At 45.2% G+C, this 26650-nt stretch overlaps 1 protein-coding gene across 1 annotated transcript; it reads right to left on the reverse strand.

Moving 5' to 3' along the window:
* Positions 1 to 14837: 14837 nt before the first annotated feature.
* Positions 14838 to 19200, reverse strand: LOC109117916. Its single transcript, XM_019206961.2, is given in 4 exon segments — positions 14838 to 14933; positions 14936 to 16993; positions 16995 to 18604; positions 18607 to 19200. Coding segments are annotated over 4 exon segments (4296 nt in total). The 5' UTR covers positions 19139 to 19200.
* Between the last annotated feature and the right edge of the window lie 7450 nt (positions 19201 to 26650).

Consider the following 26650-nt stretch of genomic DNA (forward strand, 5'->3'; position numbering starts at 1 on the left):
TACAGATGTTCTACTTTCTTATATAAAATGGCATAATATTTGCCTATAACCTATACTACATTTTTCTGTGTGCTTTAAATCACCTCTAGATTACTAATAATACTCAATACAATGTAAATACTATGTAAATAGGTGTTGTTCCATATTTTTAAGGGAATCATGACAAGGAAGAAAGTCTGTACATGTTCAATGGAGACACAATTTGGTTTTGAGTATTTCCAATCACAATTAGTTGAATTCATGAATTTTACATTGTCTTTCAAAAAGTGTGCAGGTGCATCAGTGTTTTGTTCTTATTTACTTCTAGATATTATTCCATTTTGTGAATTTACCTCCAGGCATGGTGGTGTGTGCCTGTAATCCCAGCACTTTGGAGGCTGAAGCAGGAGGATCACTTTGAGTTCTAGGCCAGCCCGGGCTACATAGTGAGTTCAGCCAACCTGAACTACATAGTGAGATTCTGTGTCAAAGAAAAAAAAGAATTTACTGTTTTTTTCTTATTGTCCTATTGAGGGACATTGGGGTGCTTTCTAGCTTGGGTTTACTACAAATAAAATGGCTCTATACTTTCTGGGGCTCACCTTCCTGTCATGGGCACTTTATGTGTTGTTTTCAGGTTTCAGTATTTTGGACAGCAGAGGGCAACAGTGAACCAGTGAATGGCTGCTTGCAGCAATCAGAACATCAGATTTTTCCCAGGAAGGATAAAGTATCCAGAGCACATTTTACTTCATTTTACATTTACCTTCTCAGTAACAGGAAGAAGTTGCTTTATAAAATATGAGGAGCTTTTGACAGATACGATAAATCTTAATTATCATTGGTTGTCAAACAAATCATTCCTAGTGGCCCACATATGTTGGGTCTCTTACTTGGCCAGGGGACTATACAAGAAGGATGTGATGAACTGCAGAGGTGGAGAAGAGGGTGGCGAAGGCCCTCATGTCTTTGAGTCTCACATGGTGTCACCTACAGAGCTGCTATGTAGCTTGACTCCAGTGAGCATCTTCCTGGCAGAATCTGCACGGATGTCCCTGGTGTCATGGCTGAGGCTCTCTGTTGTGCTCTCTCAGTGTGCCCTGCGATCAAAGTCTTGGATCACTGTTTGGACCACCAGCTCTACCTCTTTGTGTTCTTGTAGTTTCCATATATCTCATGACAGATCTCCTTTCAGGCACTGCACCCTCTGTGCCCTGTACCTCTGTCACTCCTGGGTGTCTGTCTGCTGTTGGAATCCCCCTGAGATAATGTTACATATCTAAAGGAGCAGTTAGGCTGGAAGGAAGGAGACCAGAAAAACTGCTTTGATGGCAGGAGTGGAGCACCATTTCTTATAGTGTGTTATGGCTTGAGTCTAGATGTTCCCCGAAAGCCTCATGTGCTCATAAGTGGGGCTTTCCAGAGGTGGCTGGGTCTAGGTATTCAATTGTGGTGCTGAAATTGAGGGTGTGTGATTACTAAATTAATCCACTGATTGGTTTGGCATCGTTCTGGGTGTGCTTAATGGAAAGGCCCATCTTGAGTGTGAGTGCTACCCAATATAAAGGACAGAAAATGGGCTGCCTTGGCTGCTTGCTGCTTCTTTGCTGCTTGCTGCTTTGCTGCCTGCCATGAACTGTTTCTCCTCTATAACTCCCCCCTGCCATGCCACCCTGCCTTGGAGCCAGCCAACCATAAGCTAAAATCTCTACAAACTGAGCTATCATAAACCTTCCCTTCTTTAACTTTGGGTGTTGGGTATTTTGTCTCAGCAATGAGAAAAGTAACTAAGATGGCATGGTTTCCAGAACCACTGAAACCTTATTTAAACACAGAACCTCTCACGTTTGGACTAGAACTTAGGTTCAGGAGTTTGGTGTTTGGAGCCTGGAGTTCACCATTTGAACACATGTGCTGGGCAGTGGTGCTATCAGCCAGGTTTGGAAGCTGCTGGTTGGGTCTTTGATATGTCTGTTGGTGGGGAGAGGCAGGTCCTGAGCAGCCCGAGGGGTCTATAGTGCACATGGGCACCATGGGAGTTTCCCACAGAAACCAGTCAGGAGGGTGATCAAGGGTTGATGCACAGAGAAGGCAGAAGCTAGATGTCGCAGAATCAGGGACATGGCTGTTCTTTGCTCTGGTGCTCATGTACCTGCTGTGGTCATCCCTGAATGATGAGAACACACTGCATTCGGGAGCCCGCAGCATGGTGGTATGTTTTCTTCCTAGCTGTCCCCATCCCTGATCAGCAGGCTCTGATTCCATCTCCATGTAGAACCCTGTGCGTCTCTGTGGGCCTCTCTTCTCCTTCCTTCCCCTAAATCCATAGGGAGCAGTGGAGCTGGCAACTTCTTCCTCTGGGCATTGAACAACATCCTCCATGCCCTCATCCAAGAGAAGGCCCAGTGAGAAGAGTTGGGAAGAAACCAAAGCAGTGTCTTTATGTACTTCCACTATCAGTAGCAGCAGCTGAATGTGTCAGCCATCACATGGTGCTGTACAAACACAACCAATGAAAATGTTAATCAAGTTTTACAAGTTGCCTAGCACTGACATAAGCCTCTGGGAGATATAAAGAAGTCTGCTCTATGGCGACTGCATCCATGTGAGAGAGCGAACACCAGAAGATAGGTGATAACGAGGGGACAGGTACCAAGGAGTCAAAACACAACATCTGCTGCCATGTCCGGAGGAGGAAGCAAGCCTGGGGAGACAAAAGGGCAGAGCTGGAACATAAGGAGCAAGGCTTGGGGGTGAAGAATCAGAAAAGAAATAGTGAAAAGAACTCAGCAAAGGAAAGCAACAGAGGCTCATGTTCACACAAAAACCTGCAATAAATAATAAAACTGTTTATAACAGCTTCTCTCACAGTTGCCCATACTTGGTGTCTTAGTCACTTTCTCACTGCTGAAACACAATACCCGGCACTGACAGTTTAAAGCAGGAGAAGTTTAGTTTGGTTCACAGCTTGTAGGGATTCCAGTCTATAGTCAGCTGGCTTCAAAGAAGAATGGCACCAGGAAGGCCAGAAGGGAGGAAGGCTGCTCACCTCGTGGCATCCAGGAAAGCAGAGAACACAAAGGGAAAAACCAGGAAGGGAAATATATACTACCGATGTCGTGCCCCACTGATCCACCTCAGCTGATCAGGCCCCATCTCCTAGCATCACATTTAGCTGTAACATCACCATAATCCCATCACCTTCAAAGTCCCACCTTTGAGCACATGAAGCTTTGGGAGGACACCTAGATATAAATCGTAACACATGGAAATATCCAAGATGTTCTTCAGCAGGTGAATGGATAAAGTGTGGCATAGCCAGACAGTGGAATGCTATCTGGTAATAAAAAAATGAGTGGACTATGAAGCCATGGAAAGACATGGAGGAATGGTTATGGTTTGGATCTTAAATGCAGCCCACCCTGCAGCCTCCACCAAAAAAAACCCCCGATAAACCAAAATACTCATGTTTTGTAGTCTTGGCCTCCAGTGCCGCAGCGCTCAGAGATGAGACATTTGGGAGGGGACTGGATCGTGAGAGCTCCAGTCTGATGAACAGATAAATCCATTTATGGATTTATAACTTAGTGGGCTATTGGGAGGTGGTGAAAACTTTAGGTAGGGCCTATTTGGAGGAAGTAGGTCACTGGCAGTTTGCCTTTGAAGAATACCTTTTGTTCCTAGCCTCTTTCTCTCCCTTTCTCCTTCTCTTTTCTTTCCAGCCATCACAAGGTAAGCAGCTTTGCTCTACCACAGCTCCCTGTCATGACGCTTGCCTCATGATAACCTTAGAAACAGTGGAGTCATGTGACCGTGGACTGACACCACGAGCCAAAATAAACTTTTTTCTCTTTAAATTGATTTCTCTCCAGCTGGGGATTTAGTGCAGTGGCACCACACCTGCCTCGCAAGTGTAAGGTCCTGAGTTCAATCCCTGGTACCAGAAAACAAACAAACAAATAAATAAATCGATTTCTCTCAGGTATTTTGTCACAGGAATGTAAAGTTAATGCAGGATATCTTAAAGTATATATTATTAAGTGAGAGAAGCCAATCTGAAAAGCTACATATTGTATGGCTCCAACTCTGTGACATTCTGGAAAATGCAAAACTAGCAAGGTAAGAAAAATACCAGTGGTTGCCTGAGGTTAGGGAGAAGGGATGAATAGGTAGGGAAAATGGGGGATTTTTAGGGCAGTGAATCTGTTCTGTGTAACATTGTAATGGTGGCCACGTGGCATTCTACATTCATCAAATCCCATAGAAAGTACAACAAAAACAGCAGATCCTGACATGAATTATGGCTCTTGTATAATGATATGTCTGTGTTGGTTTATTGATTTTAACAAGTATACCACTCTGGTGGGGATGTTGGTAGTGAGGAAGGCTATGAGGGCAGGGGTCAAGGGTTTGTGTTCCAGACAGGGCTTGTAAGGTACAGGGAAGGTTACTCCAAAAGCAGAGGAATGTGTGGGACTTCCATGATTCTGGGCCAAGCTGAGATGCTGACAGCTGGGACTCCTCCTATGGAGGCTTCTGTTGGAGGCTGTGGTGGCCATGCAGAGGGGCCTTTGGGGCAGGAGAGAGGGCCTAGAACCCTCCACGTGCAGCACCAGTGGAGGCCATCATCAGGGTGGAAGTACAGTCAAGCACATGGAGTGTGTGCAGCCTGTGGACACTGGGACGGAGGAGTTGGCCACAGGCAAAGGTCCTTGTGTGGTATCGTGCATGCTCCAGAGTCAACATGACCAGCACCTTACACGGCAGAGTCACTGCCAGAAGAGGCTGCCTATACAGGCTTACAATTGCCCTGCTCCATACAAAAGGCTTGCTTAGACCTGTAATTATATGCAGAGGCTAGAGGGCTGTGTCCTCAGAGTGCAGAGGCAGTGAGACTATCTGCAAATAGGCTGGTGCGTCAGAATCTAATAACTATGGTGTTGATCCCTGGGGACATCATCATAGCCTTTGTCCCTCTGTCGTCACTATGGTTCCCTTTATATTATTATTATTATTATTATTTTGGTACCAGGGATTGAACTCGGGTCCTTGTGCTTGCAGGGCAGATGGTGGAACCACTGAGCTAAATCCCCAGCCCTATGATTCCCTTTTGATATGTTCCTAGCACTTTCAATGTGTTACTCTCTCTAATCCTCACCACGCTCAGTGAAGTTGGCATGATTTTTATTATTTCTGTTTTATAGATGAGTAAAAGTAAAGCATAGCATGGTGACCCTGGAGAGGTAACATGCTCACATTATTTCTCCCTTTCTTCTTTCCCACTGCAAATTCCCAAGGCCAAAAGCTCAAGGAAAGGTAGAGTGACTTGGGCAGTGTGTGGCCTGGGAACAAACCTGTTCAAAGCAGTGGCTCGGAGAACCTGAAGACTGGGGTCAATATCCTGGAGGGGAAACTCGGGGCAGGGATCTGCAGTCCAGGGGACTCTGAGAAAAAGGGTGACTGCCAGCCAGTTCTGAGGACCCATGGCCAGCATCTGCCCTACAGAAGATCACAGCCTGAGACACACCATAGGTTGGAATTCTTAGGGAGAGCTGAGGTCACGAAGTTATTGCAGATCACAGAGGCACATTTACTGCAGCATGAGCTGTGGACTGTGTGTCAGGAAGGATAGTAGGGAATTAGGGAGGGATAAGAAGGCTGAGCACAAAAGCTTACAAGATAGGGGCGCTGGCAGAAAGGGCATTCACTATGAAGAATGGCTAAAGCTTAGTGGGGATGGGGCGGGACAGGTTGTTCAATGGGTATTAAACTCGTTAAATGGAAGGAAGATGTTCTGGTGTGCTATTGAACAGTAGGGTGACTATAGATAACAATAATGTAGTGAACATTTCAAAAATCTAGAATTTTGAAAATTTTTACCATAATGAAATGATCGAAGTGATACCTCTGTTTAGCCCGACTGAAACATTAAGTAATGAATGCCATACATGTCCTGAACATTACACGGTACCCCACTGATATGTTTAATATCATTTTTATATTTTTATTTATCAGTTAAAGTAATTTGAAGAAAAATAAATTGAAATGCAGGAAAAAAAAATAGTGAGTACACTTTTTGTGCAAGACAGGGGTGCTCCCGTGAGCCTTTTTATTTTTCTTTGGAAGATGTTAATGTTTTTATTTTTCTTTTGGAAGATGTTAATGAAAAAGAATGGTGATAGAAGGGAGAGAAGGTACCCAGAATGGAGCCTCCTGGACTCCCAACTCACATGGCCAGGGGGCAGCAGGGAGGGCACAGAGGGTGCATGTCACAGCCTCCAGGATGGGCTATGGAATTTGCTGCTCACTCCAGGTGCTAGGGGCAGACTGAAGCAAGTAGGGTGTCCAGAGCTGCCTCTTAGGAGGAATAGCAGATGGCTGTCCCTCACCAGCAGCTTCTCCCAGCAGGTTAGACATCCCTATTCTGCCCTCATCATTCCTCAGCCTGTGTCCAGCCTGTGTTAGGACACTTTCCACAGTAACCTCCAGCAAAGGAGCCCCAAGCAACATTGCCCACTCCCTTCCTACTTTCCTTGAAGTTGCTACTTGTCCTACATTCATCACTTGGCAAAGAGCAGGGCCTCCCTCAGTCACCTGAGTCAGCCTCACTCCTAGCAGCTTCAGCTCTTCCCTGTTCTCAGGTTGGATAACTGGGCATTATGGCCTCCCTGCAAAGCTGACCTGTGCCCTCTCCAGAGCACCCTACAAGAGCTGTGTCATTCTCTTCTGATCCAGCAGAAGGCTTGGCTAAGCAAGGCCATGGCTCTCAGGTACGGTGTCTCTGTGCTCTCAGGAGGAGCTCTTTCACCCCAGATCTGAAGCAATTGTGCAATGGCTGGACTGTTGTAAGATCAAGACTATTGGGTTGGGATTTAGCTCAGTGGTTCCACCACCTGTCTTACAAGCACAAGGACCTGAGTTCATTCCCCGGTACAAAAAAAAAAAAAAAACCTGTCTTGCCAGCTGGGCTGTGGGTCAGTACTTTGTCCTCTTTGCCCTATCACCATCAGTCTTCTGGGGGGACAGACACTGCCACCCTCCCAGCCAGGGATCCTTGGGTTTTCCATACTGGCATTGCCTGGGTCACTTCAGTTATACCACTGTCTGGGCCTCTCCATCTGATTGCTGATCCTGTTATTTCTTTTCTTTTTTTTGTTTTTTGTGTTAGTTGGGTTTTTTGGAGACAAGGTCTCACCATGTAGTTCACGTTGGCCTTGAACTCACTATGAAGCCCAGACTGGCCTCAAATTTATGGCAATCTTCCTGCCTCAGCCTTCTGAGTGCTGGGATCACAGGTGTGTGCTACCATGCACAGCCTTCCTTGTCTTGCTTTCTTTCCCTTCCCTTTCCCTTTCTTTTCTTCTTGGTGATGTGATGTGAGAGAGATTGAGCCACAGAGCCAGAAGGGTCTATGTTCAGAACCTGTGTTCCCTCCTGAATAAAAGAAGGATGTCTCAGGGTCAAGGATTGAACTCAGTGGTTCTCGCACCTGCCTGGCAAAGCACAAGGTCCTCAGTTCAATCCCTGGTACCAGAAAAAAAAAAGGGGGATGTCTGTCCCTTCCCTTGTAGGTTATTATGAAGACAAGAGGTGACCCAGCTGCCATTGCTCAAGCGCCGGGAGGTAGCCTGGGCCCAGATCCACAGTGGGAAGGAGAGACACGCTGGCTCCCGACCCAGCCACCATCGCTCAAGCACCGGGAAGGTACCCATGTGGGCACCCCAGAACCCCCATAAGTACCCCCCCACACTCTCAGACCTCCTAACTGTGCCAGTCTTTGGACCCACTCTGCAGAGGCAGAGGTGGTCATCAAGGGTATTTTTCTGAATTCCCAACTTTGAACATCTTTAAAGAAAGGGCGTGGGAAACCTGTAATAGATAATTGTGGAGTTCAACCATTCAGAAGGTTGGGGAACTCAATCTGGGCCTTGCAGCCAGACGTCAGCCAGCATCATGGGGTTTAGCCATCAGCTAACTGAGACCAGGGGACTTGCATTCTTGCTCTGTCTGAGCCATTAAATGGGAAATACACTATATTGAAATTTTGTTCACTGCAGACATGTTCTGGACTGCTTCTTGATTTCAATTTAATTCAAATGATTTAAGGGTGATAGACTAGTGACTACCACCAGTGGTCAGTGTCCAAGTTGTGCTTGATCTTAATGTGCTGCTGATTGTATCAGTTGGGGTAAAGTATTGCGGTTGATTTGATGAGCTGTTTTCTCTGATGTTATGAAGATGAGAATGTCCATGGGTCGTTAGAGACACAAAAGCTAGGATGCAACCATATCAGGAAGATTTGGGTGATAACTCAGAGATTAAACCAAGGACAGTCCAACAACAAAAATAAAAAAGAGAAAACACTTAAGCAAGACACAAGGACAGACTTCCAGTTCACCAATAGCAAACAGTAGGGCAAATAAGGATGAAAAGACCGATAGTGAATCACAAGGACACCCTGAACTCAAAGCACAGGAAGTAACAAAACAGATCAATCAGGCTCTAGAAAAATTCAAAACAGAAATAATTTCCCAGATAACCATAGAGATAGTGAGCAAAATGGAAGTCGCGATTTGAGACTCTAGAGCAGAAACTTACAAAAAAATAGATGAGCTCAGGACCATGATAGAAGCCTTGAAGGCCCAGCATAAGAAAGAAATGGAAAAAATAAACACCCAACATAGGAAAGAAATGGAATCCATAAAACAGATTCAAACAGATATCCAGGAGATTAAACACTCCATAGAAAGTGTATGCAACAGAATAAAAGAATGTGAAGATAGACTGTCAGATATAGAGAATAAGATTGCAGTGACCATGAAAAGAGACGTCTCTTAAAAACAGTAAGGGATCATGAGAAATTGATCCAACAATTCCTAGACGATGCAAAGAAGAATAACATAAGACTGATAGGAATACATGAAGTAGCAGGAGAAAATACAGATGACTTTAAAAAGCTGTTTGCAGAATTAATGACAGAAAACTTCCCAAACAGAGGAGAAGAATTTGACATTCAGATAACTGAGGCATATAGGACCCCAACTAGCTACAATAAAAAAAATCTACACCTAGACATATAATAATCAAGATCCCAGAAACCCAACAAAGAACAAAATACTACATGCAGTAAGAGAAAAGAAACAAATCACATATAAAGGAAAGCCCATCAGAATCAAAGCAGACTTTTCAACACAAACCCTTGGGGCAATGAGAGTCTGGAATGAGATATTTCAAGTACTAAAAGAGAACAACCTCCAACCTAGACTGATGTATCCTGCAAAACTCTCTTGCAAAATGGATGGGGAAATAAGACACTTCCATGACAAAGAACACCTGAGAAATTACATGAATACCAAACCAGCACTACAAGCAATTCTAAACAAGATCCTAGAAAAAGACAATGAAGGCAACAACACCATGAGGCCCAACAGAGCAAATCAAATAGGCAAGGCAAGAATTTAAAAGAAGAAGGTGAAAAAGTAAAAAGAGTCCACAAAAGGCCAATAACATGTCAATAATGTCAGTACATATCAGTTATAACCAGCCATGTCAATGGCCTCAACTCACCAATCAGGAGAAATAGACTGGCAAAATGGAATAAGAAGCAAAATCCAACAATATGTTGTATACAAGAAACACACCTAGTGCAAAAAGAAGCCCATAGACTGAAAGTGAAAAGATAGAAAACAATTCTCCATGTGACAGGAGCCCAGAAAAAAACAGGGGTAGCAATCTTATTGGCAGACAAAGTAAATTTCAAACCAAAAGTGATTCTAGTATTATTGATGTAGGACGGTACTGTATCATACCTTTATGAATGTAAAATATCTTATATCTGCTTTATGATACATAGTAGGGACCGTGCTTTATCAGAGCTACATTTAATGACATTACTCTAGAATGTTCTCTTTCCAGATGATGATTAAGATGCTAATAAAAAAAATGGTGCCAGGTACCACAACAGCAACAGAATTTTGCTGTTTTCTGGATATTATTTTTTTCTTTGTTTCTTTTTGTTTTGTTTTGTTTTTTTAATGGAATGTGCTGAATGTCTATAATTTTGTTCAGATGACTGCAGAACCTGGAAAAGCTGCTGCTGCTATAGATGCATAACATACTGCTATTATTAGTCTTTATATATATATATTGAATTTTGGGAAACTTTAATGGTGCTGCCAATTTTGCAAAAAGTCATCCCAATTTACTGTGTTGAGTTGGCATTGTACAGAAATGGACAGCCATATTGGTCTAGAAATATTAATTTATTTTTTTTTCCATGTGTACAGGGGTAACACATCCTACTAAATATGTAAGGTCATATCTATGTGGGTTTGATTACAGAAACTAATAAAGTATTCTCTAAATAATGAAAAAAAGAATAAGACTATAAGAGCAAGAAACAATTTAAATATGGTCGGGGACCATTTTCATCTCCAGAATTAAGGTTTATTTTAATGTTACATCATTGTCTTTTCTCTTTTACTTTCATTTTAGTTTTATTTTAGGGTTCCCTATTTTTAATGTTCATACAGAGATTTCTTTAACTGAAATACCAAATAGTTTCTTTGATGCAAAAAACTACAATAGTACACAGGATCCTAATGAGATAATTAATAATGTGAAATAGGAAGTAAAGGGTTAAAGGTGTAGGGAAAGTGGGAAGGGTGGGGGAAAGGTAATAAGGGAGAGGAAAAATATATGAGAAACTGAAACAATGGAAACAAAGTGTTTGTAAATGGGGAGGGGAGGAGGGGGTGAAGGTAGGGCAGGAAGAAGAGGAAAAAATGAGAATCAAGACCTATTATATTAAGGTACAGAATCCCAATGATGAATGTAACTGTATTGTATACCTAGATTGTACCAATAAACTCAATAAAAAGAAATAAAATAAAAGACAGCATAGAAAAGAAGCTTTGCACTCCAGAGGCTGAGACAGGAGGATTGCTGTGAGTTCAAGACCAGCCTGGGCTACATAGTGAGCTCCAGGTCAGTGTGAACTACATAGAGAAACCCTGTGTCAAAAAAAAAAAAAAAAAAAAAAAAAAAAAAAAAAAAAAAATTTGTGGGTAGAAATGCCCCCCCCCAGATGAGGCAATTTGTCAAGTGCCACATTTATGTTTTTTTTTTTTTTTTTTTTCCCCTCTCTTTTTTTTTTTTTTTTTTTTTTTTTTTTTTTTGTACCAGAGATAGAACTCGGGTCCTCATGCTTGCAAGGCGGACAGCAAAACCACTGAGCCAAATACCCAGCCTGAGGGCTTTTGTTTTCTTTTAATACAGGGTCTCAATGTGTAGTTCAGTCTGGTCTTGAACTTACCATGTAGCCCAAGCTGGCTTCAAACTTGCAGCAATCCTCCTGTCTCAGCCTCCTGAGTGATGGGATTACATATGTGCACTCACAATACCCAGCTCAAATGTTCTACATTTGTAATTATTTAGAATCTTCAGAAGCCTGGAGGGTGGATTTTTGTAGTCACAATCCTCAGCTTGGAGATAGTAGAAGCACAGCAACAGTCAACAACTGGCACACACACCAAGAGGTCCAAAAGGAGACATCAGGGAAGGCAGGTTAGGGAGAGAGGAGAGAGGGCAGAAGAAAAGAGCAAAGAAAGGAAGGTCCTTTTATTGTTTTGGGGCTGGGCTATTGTTTATTTATGAGGAGTGGGCTACTTTTAACCTATCACAGGCCAGGTTGTCTTTTATGGGTTTAGTCCTGCAGAACTTTAGGTTTGACTCTTCTGGACAGCTGTGGCCTTGGGGGGAGGGAAACTAAAGATAAGAGCATGAGGTCATTTTAAGAGGCAAGAAGAACCCGGAGAACACAGCCTGTGATGGCGGCGTCAGGTCTCTAACAGAGATGGGGTCTGGAAGCAAAGAGGAGAGAGCAGCTTTCCTAGTGACACAGCCAGCTTGAGCTGCCCAGTCCTGGTTTCTGCGGACTGTCATGCCCTTGCCCCATGGCCACTACATGGTTGTGCAATTGTGCACTGGTACTGTGACAGGGGCCACACAGCAATAAGGCTGTTGGACACACCAGTCCCAGTCACCAGACTAGCTACTCCACCCAGTGTGCCCTACAGTCTCCTCACAGAGGAGCCTCGAGCTATTGCTTCATGTACCCAAGGGTAAATAACTAACAACACCAGCCCCAGCACTCCTGGGACCTGGCCCGCAGCAGGCTTGTGCCTGGGCTCTAGGAGCAGCTTCCTGTTGAACATTCTCTGGCAAATGCAGCCCACTCTTACGGAAGAACACTCTTTCCTTTCTTTCCTAAGGACCCTGTACTTCATCTAGTCAGGGATATGGAACAAAACAGAGTTGTGACCTCAAGTGAGTGCACCTTGTTTACAGTACTGAGAATTTCATCATACCAATTCCTTAAAATAGCCTGGCATAGAACATGCTGTATTGTGAATTCCTAGAAAAGTGAATGCTTTCTGGGAGGGGTGAAGGAGTCAGAACCAATTCCTTCTCCAAGCAATTGCTAGCACAGAGAGCATTGGCCAGAAAGGAGGAAAACGGTCTTCAGCTGCTGCTCTGATTCACACTGCCTCACCATCATGTCCTACTTATGTGTGAGGATAACTACATAATTAGAGGGCTGCAGCTCCTTGAACACCCCCCCCACACTTTTATTGCTCTAGGGTCAGAAGAAAAATTGCTTTTCTTACCCTTTTCCCCTAGTGCCCTGGGGCTCCTCCCTGAGGTGAAAATCCTGTCAGTGACTTCTGCCACTTTTGGACCATACAAAATGTCCTCTTTTTCTTTATGGGTCTCAGTGCAGCAATTATTGCGTTCTGGCCAGAATAACCATCAAAACTCCCAACTTTCTTTGGGGTTGAAATGTCTTCCATCCTGCAAACTGAGTCTGTGCCCAGGAAAACTGGCCACCCCATTGGGGATCCAGGAGCTAATCTTCTCTTGGTGTTTCCAACAAGACTCTCCCAACTTCTACCTCTGGTTCACGATGTCATTCCTAGATGTTGTGGTGATAACAGGGGGGAGAGATGCAACTCCCAAACCTACTACATATCCGAAGTGTGAGTTCTTGTTCTCTATTTTATTTATTTATTTATTGAGGCAGCGTTTCACTGTGTAGCTGAGACTGACCTGGAACTCACTATGTAGCCCAGGCTGGTCTCAAACTCATAGCGATCCTCCTGTCTCAGCCTCCCGAGTGCTAGGATTACAGGCGTGCACCACCACACCCGGCCTAAATTCTTGTTCTCTAAAATCAAAGAATGAATTCTAGGAACAATGGAGGTTAAGAGTAGGAAGAATTGCTGGGCATGGTGGTGCATGCCTTTAATCCCAGCACTTGGGAGCCTGAGGCAGGAGGATCACTGTTGAGTTGGACACCAGCCTGGGCTACACAGTGAGTTCCAGGTCAGTCTCAACTACATAGTGAGAACCTGTCTCAAAAAAAAACAAAAAACAAAAAACAAAGAGTAGGAAGAATTTATTGAGAGAAAGAAAGCTTCTGAGAAAGACAGAAGGGGGACCGGAAAGTGGGTTGCCCACCCACCCTATGTTTCAAAGATGTTTTATACAGCAAAGCCATGTGGTAAGGTGGGCACAAAATGGGACAAAATTATAAGACTCTATGTTAATTTACAAAGTGGGCCTGAGGTGGGACAAAACTGTAAAACCACCAGGGGCCTTAACCAAACGGTCTGAAGAACAGTGACAGCGAGAGAGAAGAACCAAAGGAGCCACACCCAAGCATGGTGTTAAACAGACCTTTATTAGTCTGGCCAGATGGCCCCTCCAAGAAACCACTTGGAGAGTACCCTGAGGCCAGAGTACAAGAGGGTTTTATACAGTTCTAGATGGGGGCGGAAGCAAGCAAAGTTACAGAAGCGAAATGCGGTGGTTAGAAGAAGGGAACAGAATATATAGTTTGCGCAGGACGAGGCTGTGACAAAGTACAGAGCTGTGGTTCATCTCTACAGGAATGCCATTTCCATAACAAAGTGTAGGGCTATGGTTAATCTTTACAGGAATCATCTCTCTCTCTTAACTGGAATGTTCACATTTGGTGTTTGTTCCTGACCATTGTCCTGAGTAAATGCTGCCCTTTTAGTGACCTTGGGCCTTTCTTGTGCTCTCAAGAGGGCAAGTTTAACCTTTAACTAAGATGGCGTCCGTGTGTAAGATCCTCCCAGGGAGGAATCCCACCACTCTAAGTCCGGGACACCACGATGCACCATAAACACCCCGGAGAGAGACGATTCTTGATGCAAAACACAAGAGGTCTTTATTCCAGCGCGCTGGGGCTCAGCTCATAACCCTCGCAGGGGCAGAGGAGCTGAGCCCGGAAGAAGGGTAGAGACACAGTTTTTAAAGGAAAAAACCACAAGCTATAGGGTAGGGGGAATTCCGAGAAAGGGGTCAATTACGGGAACATTCAGTTACAAAGGGTGGGGACTTCGGGGAAGTGGGACCATGGATTGTTCAAAGGGGTAGGGTCTATTCTGCACCAGACGTTTATCTTGGTTCCTGCCTCTCAGGAATGTTTAAAGTGACCTTTTGACCTGTCATGGTTAGCTGACTCTGCTAGGGGCTGGGCTCTTAGAGCTTCTTAATACTTTTCCTAACAATCCTCCCTTTTTCTTTTTGCACATGTTCTAATCTTAGAACCCTTAATGTCTAGTTTCTTCATGTCCCATACCTAAGACTTGGGTTCTTAGAGGCTGGTATTGTTGTCTTAACATTAGTATTTGTACTGCATTGACTCTTTCTCTGATGAAGGCTACTAATCTATTCAGAACACAGGGCCCCACGGTTAGAAGTAATAAAAGGATAATAAGGGGTCCCAATAAGGTGGACACCAAAGTGGTGGTCCAAGGGGATTTGGGGAACTACTCAGAAGGGGGTGGATTAGAGTCAGGAGTCCGTACAACCTTAAACTTGAAGGGGTTAGAAGTCTTTTCCAGTCTCCATTCTGGGGCCGGTGGGAGGGGGCCGGTTTGACGTGGGAAGCATGGGTCCAAACTGATATTCCATCGACTTTGACGGCGGTGGGAGTGGTCAGCAATACCGGGAAAGGTCCCTTCCAACGAGGCTCTAGGTTGCCTACCCGGTGACAGCGGATGTAGACGGAGTCCCCGACTTGAAAATGATGAGGAACTTGGAGGTCTCCTGGAGCATAAGCTTCTCTCAGGTGTTTCCACACTTCATGTTGGACAGTTTCAAGGGCTTTTAATCTACCATAAAGAGGTTTAGAAGAGACAACATTTGGATCTGTCAAGTTACCAACTCCTATTACAGGAGGAGGGGCTCCATAAATCAATTCAAAAGGGGTTAAACCAAATTTTCCCGGAGTATTCCATACTTGGAGCAAAGCAAGGGGTAGGAGGACCGTCCAGTCTATAATGCCAGTCTCTAAGGACAATTTGGTCAAGGTCTCTTTTAATGATCTATTCATCCTCTCTACTTGACCTGAACTTTGGGGTCTATAAGCACAGTGCAATTTCCAATTAAACCCCAGGACCTTGGCTAGTCCCTGACTTACCTGGGCAACAAATGCTGGCCCATTGTCTGAACCGATTACCTTAGGGATGCCAAACCTTGGGAAGATCTCTTCGAGTATCTTCTTTGTCACAATAGTAGCAGTTTCTGTTTTCGTGGGGTAGGCCTCTACCCATCCTTCCACGATGTAGATGATTCCATCAGTGAGCCATGTGAGAGCTCCAGGCCAGGGCTGGTCAGTCAACTCTTTCCTGGACCCAGCCTCTTCAGCCAAAATCTCGTGGCATTGATGTATCACCTGTTCCTTGGTGACATCAGGCAGCAGGGTAGCGGGATTGAGAATAGCTGGAGGAGCAAACTGGATTCTTTCATTCAGCAACAGAGTCTGACAATGAACCATCCGGGCATTTGACAGCCATCTGTCTGGAGGCTGTCGGATAATGCTCTCTAAGGCATGGGGAGCTATGACAGTTAATTGTTGTCCCATAGTTAGTTTATCAGCATCTTTCACCAAGGTGGCAATGGCAGCTATTGATTTTAAGCAGACAGGCCGCCCCTGTGCTACTGGGTCCAGTTTCTTTGACAGGAAGGCCACTGGCCTTTTCCAAGGTCCCAAAGTTTGGGTTAACACTCCTTTTGCGATTCCCCTTTTCTCATCGACAAACAGGGCAAAAGGCTTAGTTAGATCAGGTAGACTGAGAGCTGGAGCAGACAACAAGGCCTGCTTGATGTTGTCAAAGGATTCTTGTTGTTGGGGTCCCCAAGTAAAGGGGGCACCTTCCTTAGTCAGAGGGTAAAGGGGGACTGCTAAATTGGCGAAACCAGGAATCCATAACTGACAGAACCCCGCAGTACCCCAAAATTCTCTGACTTCCCGCGGAGTTTTTGGGACAGGAATCTGGGTCACAGTTCTCTTTCTGGCCTCTGTCAGCCTGCATTGTCCATTTCTTAAATTATATCCCAGGTAGGTTACCTCTCTTTTACAGAGCTGTGCTTTCTTTGCTGAGGCTCGGTATCCTAGACATGCCAATTCAGTCAGCAAGTTTTCAGTTCCCAATAGACAGTCTTCTTCTGTGGCTCCGGCCAGGGGCAGATCATCTACATATTGGAGGAGAGTTACCTGGGGGTTGTCGGTGTGGAAAGGTGCAAGATCTCAGTGCAAGGCCTCATCAAATAGAGTAGGCGAATTTTTGAATCCTTGGGGTAACTGTGTCCAGGTCAATTGTCCCGCTTGACCATTCTCTGGGTCCCTCCACTCAAAGGCGAAAACAGGTTGACTGGCAGGATGTAATCTTAGGCAGAAGAAAGCATCTTTAAGGTCTAAAACAGTGTACCAGATTCGGTCACGGGGGAGAGAACTTAATAGGTTATAAGGATTAGGCATGGTAGGGTGAATGTCTTGCACTCGCTTATTAACTTCCCTAAGATCTTGTACAGGGCGAAAGTCTTTTGTGCCTGGCTTCTGGACTGGTAGGAGAGGGGTATTCCATGCTGAACGACAGGGCATCAAAATTCTTAATTCTAAGAGGCGCTGGATGTGGGGCCTGGATCCCCCGTTGGGCCTCAAGGCTCATAGGATATTGCCGGACTGCGATGGGTTCAGAGTTTGCCTTTAATTCTATCAGGATTGGTGGAGCTTGGAGGGCTAGTCCCATCCCTGCAGTTTCAGCCCATGCCCAGGGAAATTTTGATAGCCAATGCTCTATGTTAGTCTCTGGTGAAGGTGGCACCTCATAAAGCCGATGTTCGTCCTCCAGCCATAGGGTTAGAAGAGTAACAGGCCCCTTAGCTTCTAATTTGGGGCCCTCAGGGGAGAAAGTGATTTGGGCCCCCATCTTGGTGAGCAGATCTTGCCCAAGCAAAGGGGCTGGGCACTCGGGGATCACCAGAAAGGAATGAGTCACTCGGCCTATTCCTAAGTCTATTTTTCTTTTAGTAGTCCATGAATATTGTTGATGCCCTGTAGCTCCTATTACCCAGGATTTCTCTTCTTTTATATCTCCCAAGGGGTGCAATAAAACAGAGTGTTGTGCCCCAGTGTCAACTAGTAACTCCACAGGTTGCCCCTCCACAGTTAGGGTTACCCTGGGCTCGGGGAGGGGCTCCAAGCCCCATCCCCTCTAGCTGTTTTCCTCTCCCAGGGCCAGTATCTTAGGAGGTCCTCCCTTTTTCTTAGGGCATTCTCTAGCCCAATGTCCATTTTCCTTGCAATACGCACATTGATCTTTGTCTAGTGGTCTTCTGTTGCCCAGGTACCCTGTCTGCCTTGGTTTATTTTCTCGACCCTTATAATTTTTTTCCCTAACGACTGCAGCCAAGATCCTAGCTAAGTCCTTTTCCTTCCTTCTGTCTCTTTCCTTCTCTCGTTCCTCTCTTTCCTTTTCTCTCTGCTGTTCTCTTTCTTTCTTTCTCTCTCTCTTATGATACACCTTGTTGGCTTCCTTTACTAGATCTCGTATAGTATAATCTTGTAATCCCTCAATTCGCTGAAGCTTCTTTCTAATATCCGGAGCTGATTGTCCTATGAAAGCCATGGCTACGGAAGCTCTCTGTCCCTCCGATTCTGGGTCAAAAGGGGTATACCGCTGGAAAGTGACCATTAGTCTTTCCAGGAATACTGAAGGCGGTTCCATCTCCCCTTGAGTAATCTCTCTTACCTTGGCCAAATTGGTTGGGCGTCTCGCCGCTCCCTTGAGACCCGCCACTAGAGTCTGGCGATAGACTTTCAGTCACTCCCTACCTTCGGCGGTGTTGTAATCCCAATCTGGTCAGCCCAAGGGGAAAGCATCATCAATGAGGTTGGGCATCAGGGTGGGTCTCCCATCAGCCCCAGGAACATTCTTTCTGCTCTCTAAAAGAATGCGCTCTCATTCCTCAGTGGTAAACAGCATCTGCAATAGCTGTTGGCAATCATCTCAGGTGGGCTGATGAGAAAACATAAGGGACTCCACAAGACCCATCAGTCTCTGTGGGTCCTCAGAAAAGGAAGAGTGGTTAGTCTTCCAGTTATACAGGTCAGAGGAGGAGAATGGCCAATACTGAAGCGGCTGCAGAGCCGCAAGTTGAACATTAGGACCCTCAGGGGGAGGTGGCCCATAAGCTCTCAGGGGGAGGGCTACTGTGGAATCAGGTGCCCCAGGGGAAACTGCTCTCTGACCGAAGCAGGTCCGTGAATCTCCCCGGAAGGCGCTGAGGGCTCTGCAATAGGCTCGGGAGGGGCAGGGGCTTGTGGATAAGGGGGAGGAAAGGGTTCCGACCAGGTCGGGGGCCCCTCAATCTCTGGGTATATCCATGGGTGAGGCTGGATTCCCGAAGCCCTTTCATCTTTGTATGATGGGGCCTCCTTTAGAGAGAAAACTTGAGTGACAGGCCAATTCGTCGGCCGATGTACCCAAGGTTTTACCCAAGGTGGGGGGTTCAGGACGAGGTCTTGCCAGACCACAATGTAGGGTTGCTGGTCAGGATGTCTTCCAGGTCCAGCCTGGAAAACAATATCTTTAACGAGCAATATTATTCCTGCATCAAAAGTGCCCCCTGATGGCCAGCCTACACCTAAAGATGGCCACTCAGAGGCACAATAAGTCTGCCAGGGTCTTTTCTTTATTAGTACAGATAAGTCTCTACTTCTGGCCCTAACTTCAGTCCAATGCTTCAAGGTCAAGTCCAAAGGTGTGGTCACAATCTGTCCCATAATTAAAAAACAAGACAAGATTCCACAAATAACATACACACAGATACCGAATTAATCTCAGATTCAGAACCCCGAGGGGAGATTCAGACGTCTCCAAAAATCCCCGTACCTGGGACGTCTCCCAGGTTGCAGCCTGTGGCCCTCCGGGCACGTCTACCGGCCACTGTCAGACAGTCCTCCGGAGGACTGCGAAACCGAAAGTGCACTATACGGAATACAGACAGACAACATTCAAAGCGGGGATCCTCTCTGTCGTGAGCCGGATTGCCTTGGGCAACTTGGTCTACGACTACAGGGGCCTGAACTGGCGACGCGTGAGCAAAGAGGCACACACTTGATACACAAGGAGTTTACTTTAGTTCCTCATCTCCGGATCTCTACCCCACTCTCTCTGCGCCCAGAAGGGGTGGCAACATATATACCATAATGCAACCAATCAGCATACAGAGAACAGATTATTACCTTATAAGGATACAACAAACACCCACGGGAACATATCATGTGATCTACAGGAAAACTAAACCTAATACAAAATGGCTTCATAGGCTATATCATAAAATGGCGGAGGGGCGGATCTATGCTTCTCCACACCCTCTTACCTCCAAGGTCGTTCTCAGGAGTGAGGAGCAATCACTAATCCCGGACGAGCTCCCAAATGTAAGATCCTCCCAGGGAGGAATCCCACCACTCTAAGTCCAGGACGCCAAGATGCACCATAAACACCCCGGAGAGACGATTCTTGATGCAAAACACAAGAGGTCTTTATTCCAGCGCGCTGGGGCTCAGCTCATAACCCTCGCAGGGGCAGAGGAGCTGAGCCCGGAAGAAGGGTAGAGACACAGTTTTTAAAGGAAAAAAACACAAGCTATAGGGTAGGGGGAATTCCGAGAAAGGGGTCAATTAGGGGAACATTCAGTTACAAAGGGTGGGGACTTCGGGGAAGTGGGACCATGGATTGTTCAAAAGGGTAGGGTCTGTTCCGCATCAGACATTTATCTTGGTTCCTGCCTCTCAGGAATGTTTAAAGCGACCTTTTGACTTGTCATGGTTAGCTGACTCTGCTAGGGGTTGGGCTCTTAGAGCTTCTTAATACTTTTCCTAACACATGCTGGCGCTTAATGCCTGGCAAAAACCATGACAAAGCAATAAGATTACAAGTACCATCACCCAGGTAATATTGATTAAATGGTAATCCAATGGGGAAACATGTTACACAGCAAGCGTACAAGGAACTGAGCAAGACTTTTCAGTGGTAAGGGGTGGGTCAGGGATCTTTCTTGGAAGATCTGTTCCCCACCCAGGTGATTGATACCTATTTAGAATATCAACCAGCGCTACTCATCCTACCTGAGTGTGGCAGTTTCTCTCTTACAATGCTGGCCTTCAGTGAATGCGTCTTGGTTGTGCTCCACGTTGACTCCTTGACTGTCCTTTGTGTTGGCTCCTGATGGTCTGGCCCTTTCTAACTGCCTACAAGATATCTAGTTGACTTACCTATCTGCAATAGTGGGACCATGAATTCAGCACACTTGATACCTCACAGGTTGGGAGTCCTTTCTACTTCTACATAGAGCTTCTTGGGGAAGGATGGTGCCCAACTGGGGCTTTAGTGGGTAAATGTGGGAGAGGGGACAAGGGAGCCAACGATCTATGCTACTGAACATTCTAATGATGCATGTGGATAAACAGCAAGGAGGATGCAGGGATGGGAGGGTGTCGGGGCCCAGTCATGGCCCACTGGAGTTTGACATTTGGAAAATAACTTCTTCTTGTATAATTAAGGCATCAACATTTGCTACTCTTCAAGGAAACTGTTTGTTCAGCTTGTCTTGACTCTTTCACCCTGACATAACAGGAAGCTCGTTAGCTGAAGATCTGATGTTATCTGTAAGAGTCAGGAAATCCGGTCTTTGAAAAACAATGACTTGGTGTTTTTGGTTGTTGTGTGCCCTTAAAAGCTTCCTGTTGCTGTGAACTTATAAAAGGAGCTCTTTCTGTGAAATAAATCAGACTTCTCTTTGTCTCTGCTCAGGCTTGAGTGTTCTTTTCTCAATCCTCACTCCCCGACTCGGGCATGTTCGTGTTGTGATGGCTGGACCGCCACAGGAGGGGATTAGCAAAGACAGCTGTCACCAAGAAGTGTCTTCTGTTGGTGAAGCCTGAATTTCCTGATTTCCAAGGCCGAGCATATTGTCATGTATTCATTGTCCTTTGATCTTTGTCCTCCTAAGATGCCAGTTCTTTGTCTACTTATCAGATTGGTTGGTTTGTTCTTTCACTGTGAAGTTGAGATCCATTTAGGTGTGTTGTACACACTAATCCTTTGCTTCTGTGTGGGCTGCACATATCTTTTGGTCTGAGCCAAAATGGAGAAAACAGAGCGAATGGAGAAAAGTTCACTGTATTTTGGTAAATTGTACCCTCCTTTCTGTAAAGAGAGAATAGAGACAGACCTTTCCTGGGTGGGCTTAAGTGAGTTAAACCTTCTCAGTGGTAAAATGGAGTTATTGACAGTCGTGGTGTTAGGAGATCACACATGTTAAAATATAAACCCCCCCAGCCATTTTATATCTTATTTCCGGGTTCTTTCCTGACTCTGAGTCCTTTATCCCGCCGAAATTATAAAGCGCAAAATTCAAAAGACAACCTGGCTTGCGATAGGATAACAAAGACCGCTTCTCCCAAGGAAGGATCTTCCGTTGCCTGCCCTATAAATATCCCAGTATGGAGAGCATTGTAAAGGAACACAACATGAGCACAGCCATATTGACCTGTGATTCACCCGAGCAGTGTGGACGTGCCATCGCCCATAGCAACGGGCTAGTTCAACTGGTGGTCCTAGCAAATGTAACGGTTTACTGGTGGTCTGATCTGTTTAATGGTTTCCTTCCAGAATGTGTGGGCGGTACTCTCTTGCAGCCGCACAGCTGGAGAGTATAAAAGGAGAGGTTCGGTAATAAAGCAAGGACCATGAGAAGAAAAGTGCCTCCTGTCTCTCTGTCCTCGTCCTTTCAGGTTTAGGACCTGCGGGCAGGATCCTGATGTTGCGGCTCGTGACAAGTGGCGCCCAAGGACCATGAAGAAAAGTGCCTCCTGTCTCTCTGTCCTCGTCCTTTCAGGTTTAGGACCTGCGGGCAGGATCCTGATGTTGCGGCTCGTGACAAGTGGCGCCCGAACAGGGACCTGAAAGTTGATGAGGATATGTAATCCTGGACCCAGGTCAAAGGCAGCGACGGTGCTCCGGAGGACTGACCGCTGCGCCTGATCCTCGCAGTAAGTCTACCACTCACTTCGCGAAAGAAAAAGTGAAAGAAGGTAGAGGGTGTCCAGTCCATGGGAAGATTTTATAAGTTAGAAAGATTTTATAAGTTAGAAATTGTTAATTATGGGACAATCAGAATCCAGAAATTATCACTTTGTTAAGTCTGGACACAGTTTGTCCATGGCTATGTGATGAGGCAGAAATAAACGCTGAAGTATGGGAGACAGTTGGAAAACGGCTGAATAAAGCCCTTGTGGCTGAGCCCGATCGTTTTCCAGAAGGTACTCCTTTTTATTGGGCTTTGTTAAACACAGCTCTCAGGACCCCAACCAAAAAGGAAATCTTGGAAGCCTTAGACGAGGTGCATGAAGGGTTAGAACAAATTAGAGAGGAGCGCTCTCAGACTTCAGAGCCCCCTGAATCTGGTCCAGAAAAAGACTCTAGAGAATGTCCTCTTTCACTTGAGCCCCCCAAGCCTCCAGATTCCGGAGGACCTCCCGCAGCGCTATATCCTAGTCTTGAGATCTTTCAAAAAACACTTGAGCATCCGCTGCCTTCTGCGCCGCCTCCCACTCAGAGGGAGGCAAACCTGGCTCAGTTACGTACTATTAATCAGGAGCTCAGTGAGGAACTTCAGCTGAGGCAGCAGATTTCATGCCTCTCGAGCAGACTTGCGTCTCTTCGTGCCTCAGAGGCCAGGCCTACCAATGAGCCCAATGGTAAAGACTCCATAACATCTGAAGGGTCTCAAGGCATAGCATCTCCTTTATAAGAGGCTCTCAAACACGCCGCAGCACAAGGGGAGGAAGTCTTTAGACTATTCCCCGTCGTTCAAGTACAGGGACTCCAAGGGCCAATTAGAGAACATCGCCCTCTTGAGTTTAAATTGGTGAAAGAATTAAAGACTGCTGTAAATCAGTATGGCACTGCAGCTCCCTTCACTTGTGCTATCCTGGACTCCATTACTGGATCCTGGCTAACACCAAGTGATTGGATTGCGGTCTGCTGCGCAGTTCTTTGGGGAAGGGGTTTTGCTTGTGTTTTTCCACAGGATGCTGATCAACCGTGGTGGATCCCGGAGCATTTTATCAAACAGATTAACACAAGCCGTGAAAAGGACCAAAGACAACCCTCTGGTGTTATTTCGTGGGATGTTGTTACAGACTCTGTTAATCCCTTGAAGATAAAGATTGTGAAGACTCCCCCTAAGAGCTAATTCTTCCTGCCTTTCCATGGGCTATTGCTCAGCTTTAGTTACCCAATCTCCTCTTGACTTGTTTTTTCTCATATTGGTTATTGTTTTAGGGATTTGTTGGGGTATAGGGCTTTTTAGTGTATGCATAAGAAAGATAATTATTCCCAATCTAATTGTGTTTTTTGGGTGATAGTATTTTATCTGTTATATGGGGGACTAGCTGTATTGACTTGTTTTCCTATATTTTTTAGTTAGATAAATTGGCCAAATGGAAAATATCAATAGAGGCTCATGTTGTGTACGCTCTTTCAGAATTCTCTACATAATGGATAATAGTCAAGAAGAGTACTCATTCCTTTAACCCTAATTCTACAAGAGATCTCTGTTAATTTTGATCTGCAAAAATTTTGACTAGTCATAACAAAAAGAATTTATAATTCAATTGGCCAAAACCATCTGAGTGCACTTGTTAAAATTGTCTTATATGTTTGTCTGTCTTGTCTTATATGTTTGTCTGTCTTAAATGTTCAAAGATGTTTGTATGCTTTTAATCAGAATGACGTCAAATGCAAGTGGATTGTTGATTTCTACAACCTGGCTTTATAGGATCAAATAAAAAACTTAAAAGATAATTAAATACAACCTTTAAGTTTGGATATGCTCCTATTGGTGAATAAAGAAGCAGCTGCTCAGAAAATTTATTCTGATCCTTGTTCACTAATGGGAGCCAGCAAAATAATTTTCATAGCCTTATAAAAAGATATCTTGTTGAATATGTTGTTGGGAATGTTTTGTTGGTTATCAAAGTTCTGAATTGTAGAAATGTTATTGTAGCATGTTTCTAATGGTTATCTTTAAAATGTAGTATTTTCTGTTAAAAAAAGGGGGGAGGGCAGAAAGGGGGGAGGATCCTGTTAATACAAAGCTACATTACAGGATATAAGAATTCATATTATTGCTACTTTTCTGGTATACAAATGTATTCATATTGTTTGACCATGCAGGTTTTCCAGCATATTGTTTATGATAATAACCTTTTGGTCCAGGTATTCTCCCTTCTCTTCTGCTCCACCTACTTATGGTTACAGGTACATTTATAGACCCACCACTATCCCTGAACAGCTTGAAGCTGGGTTTCCACTAAGGAAGACCGGATTGGGACCCCAACACTGAAGCAGCAGAGAGAACTCCAGGATGTGTCTTGGTGCACAAGCGGAGACTTTATTGTCCTGAACAAGGATTTAATGGGACTGGTGATTTAATAAGACATCTCAAGGGTTTTTGGATTGGTCACTCGAATATTCCATGGACTTAGGCTTGTCTGTGGGACTTTGGTGAGCAGATTCATGTTTTCCTCAGGCCAACATTTCAGTACTACTGCTGAACAGTATTTTTCTGTGGTGTTTGCTCCTGTATTGGCGATCATTGTAGTTTTGATGGTTCTTTGTATTTATGATTGTTGTATGTGTCACAGGATGACAGGAATGTGTCAATCTTTTGTGTTTCATCATGGACGACTTGCTATGGCTGTACAAGCTTCGGGAGAGGATGGTGCATCCCGGGTGGCTATTTGGCGCAAGCCCGTCTTGCATAATTCCCTCTCTGTGGAGTATCCAGAGACGGGTAAGGTCAGGGCATCCTTTCTACCAACCTAAGACAGGCAAGAGGGACATAAGCCCTCTTTGCTGATGACGGGTAAGGAGAAAGGACATCCCTGCCACCTAAGACGAGCTCTTTGGCATATGTCTGGCGCCTTCTGCAGAGGCTCACTGACATAAGAGAAACAGGGGAATTATGGAGAGCATTGTAAAGGAACACAACATGAGCACAGCCATATTGACCTGTGATTCACCCGAGCAGTGTGGACGTGCCATCGCCCACAGCAACGGGCTAGTTCAACTGGTGGTCCTAGCAAATGTAACGGTTTACTGGTGGTCTGATCTGTTTAACGGTTTCCTTCCAGAATGTGTGGGCGGTACTCTCTTGCAGCCGCACAGCTGGAGAGTATAAAAGGAGAGGTTCGGTAATAAAGCAAGGACCATGAGAAGAAAAGTGCCTCCTGTCTCTCTGTCCTCGTCCTTTCAGGTTTAGGATCTGCTGGCAGGATTCTGACGTCTCGGCTTGCGACATCCCAGCACTTCCTCTCCTCGTCTCTCTCGCTCTCTGCCTTCCTGCCTCCCGCTCGCCTTGCTACAATAAAGATCTCCTGCCGGACCTCTCGGTGCGTGAGTGGCATAATTGGGCAAGGGGCACCCAAAGGGGGCTCAAGACCCCTTTCACGTGGGCTAGGAGATTTGTGGGCCCAGATAAGACCACCATCCCCAATCTTTCCCATTTTTCTTTTTCCTCTTCTTTTTGAGACAGGGCCTCCGGAGTCCAGGCTGGCCTTGCACACTTGTTAATACTCCTGCCTCAGCCTCCCAAGTGCTGGGATTAAGGAGTACATCACTACATCCAGCCAGGGGTCTTTTTTATATTTATTTATTTGTACTGGGGATTGAACTCAGGTCCTTCCACTTTCCAGGCAGGCAGGGGAACCGCTGAGCTAAATCCCTGGCCCCAGGGGTCTTTTTTATTCTTGTCTCCTCCTCTGGCTAGTAGGCCTTAGGACAAAGGTCAGAGCGGTTGGCCCTGGGGCATTGCCCAGGTTCAGGTGAGTGGTTCCCTAGCACCAGCTGTGCTATCTGTATCATTCTAATCTGTTTATTTATGTGTACAAAGTGTCTCAGGATTTACATTTGTAAAAAGGAAAACTATAAGGCCAGGGGTATAGCTCAGTGGTTCTCCACCTGCCCGGCAAACAAAAGATCCCTGGTACCAAAAAAAAGGAAAACTATAAACAGAATTGTTACAGCAATTTTAGGTTTATAAGAGATGCAGGAAATCACAGCACTTGAAGAGATGGAGAGATCAAAACTCTTGGGCCAGGGATTTAGCTCAGTGGTGCCATTGCGTTCCTTGCAAGCAAGCACAAGGTCCATCCTTGATACAAAAAAAAAAAAAAAAAAAAAAAAAAAAAAAAAAAAAAAAAAAAAAAAAAAAAAAAGAGAAATCT

The sequence above is a fragment of the Fukomys damarensis genome, unplaced genomic scaffold (assembly GCF_012274545.1).
Source record: "Fukomys damarensis isolate Sample0158 unplaced genomic scaffold, DMR_v1.0_HiC HiC_scaffold_8, whole genome shotgun sequence".
NCBI lineage: Eukaryota > Metazoa > Chordata > Mammalia > Rodentia > Bathyergidae > Fukomys > Fukomys damarensis.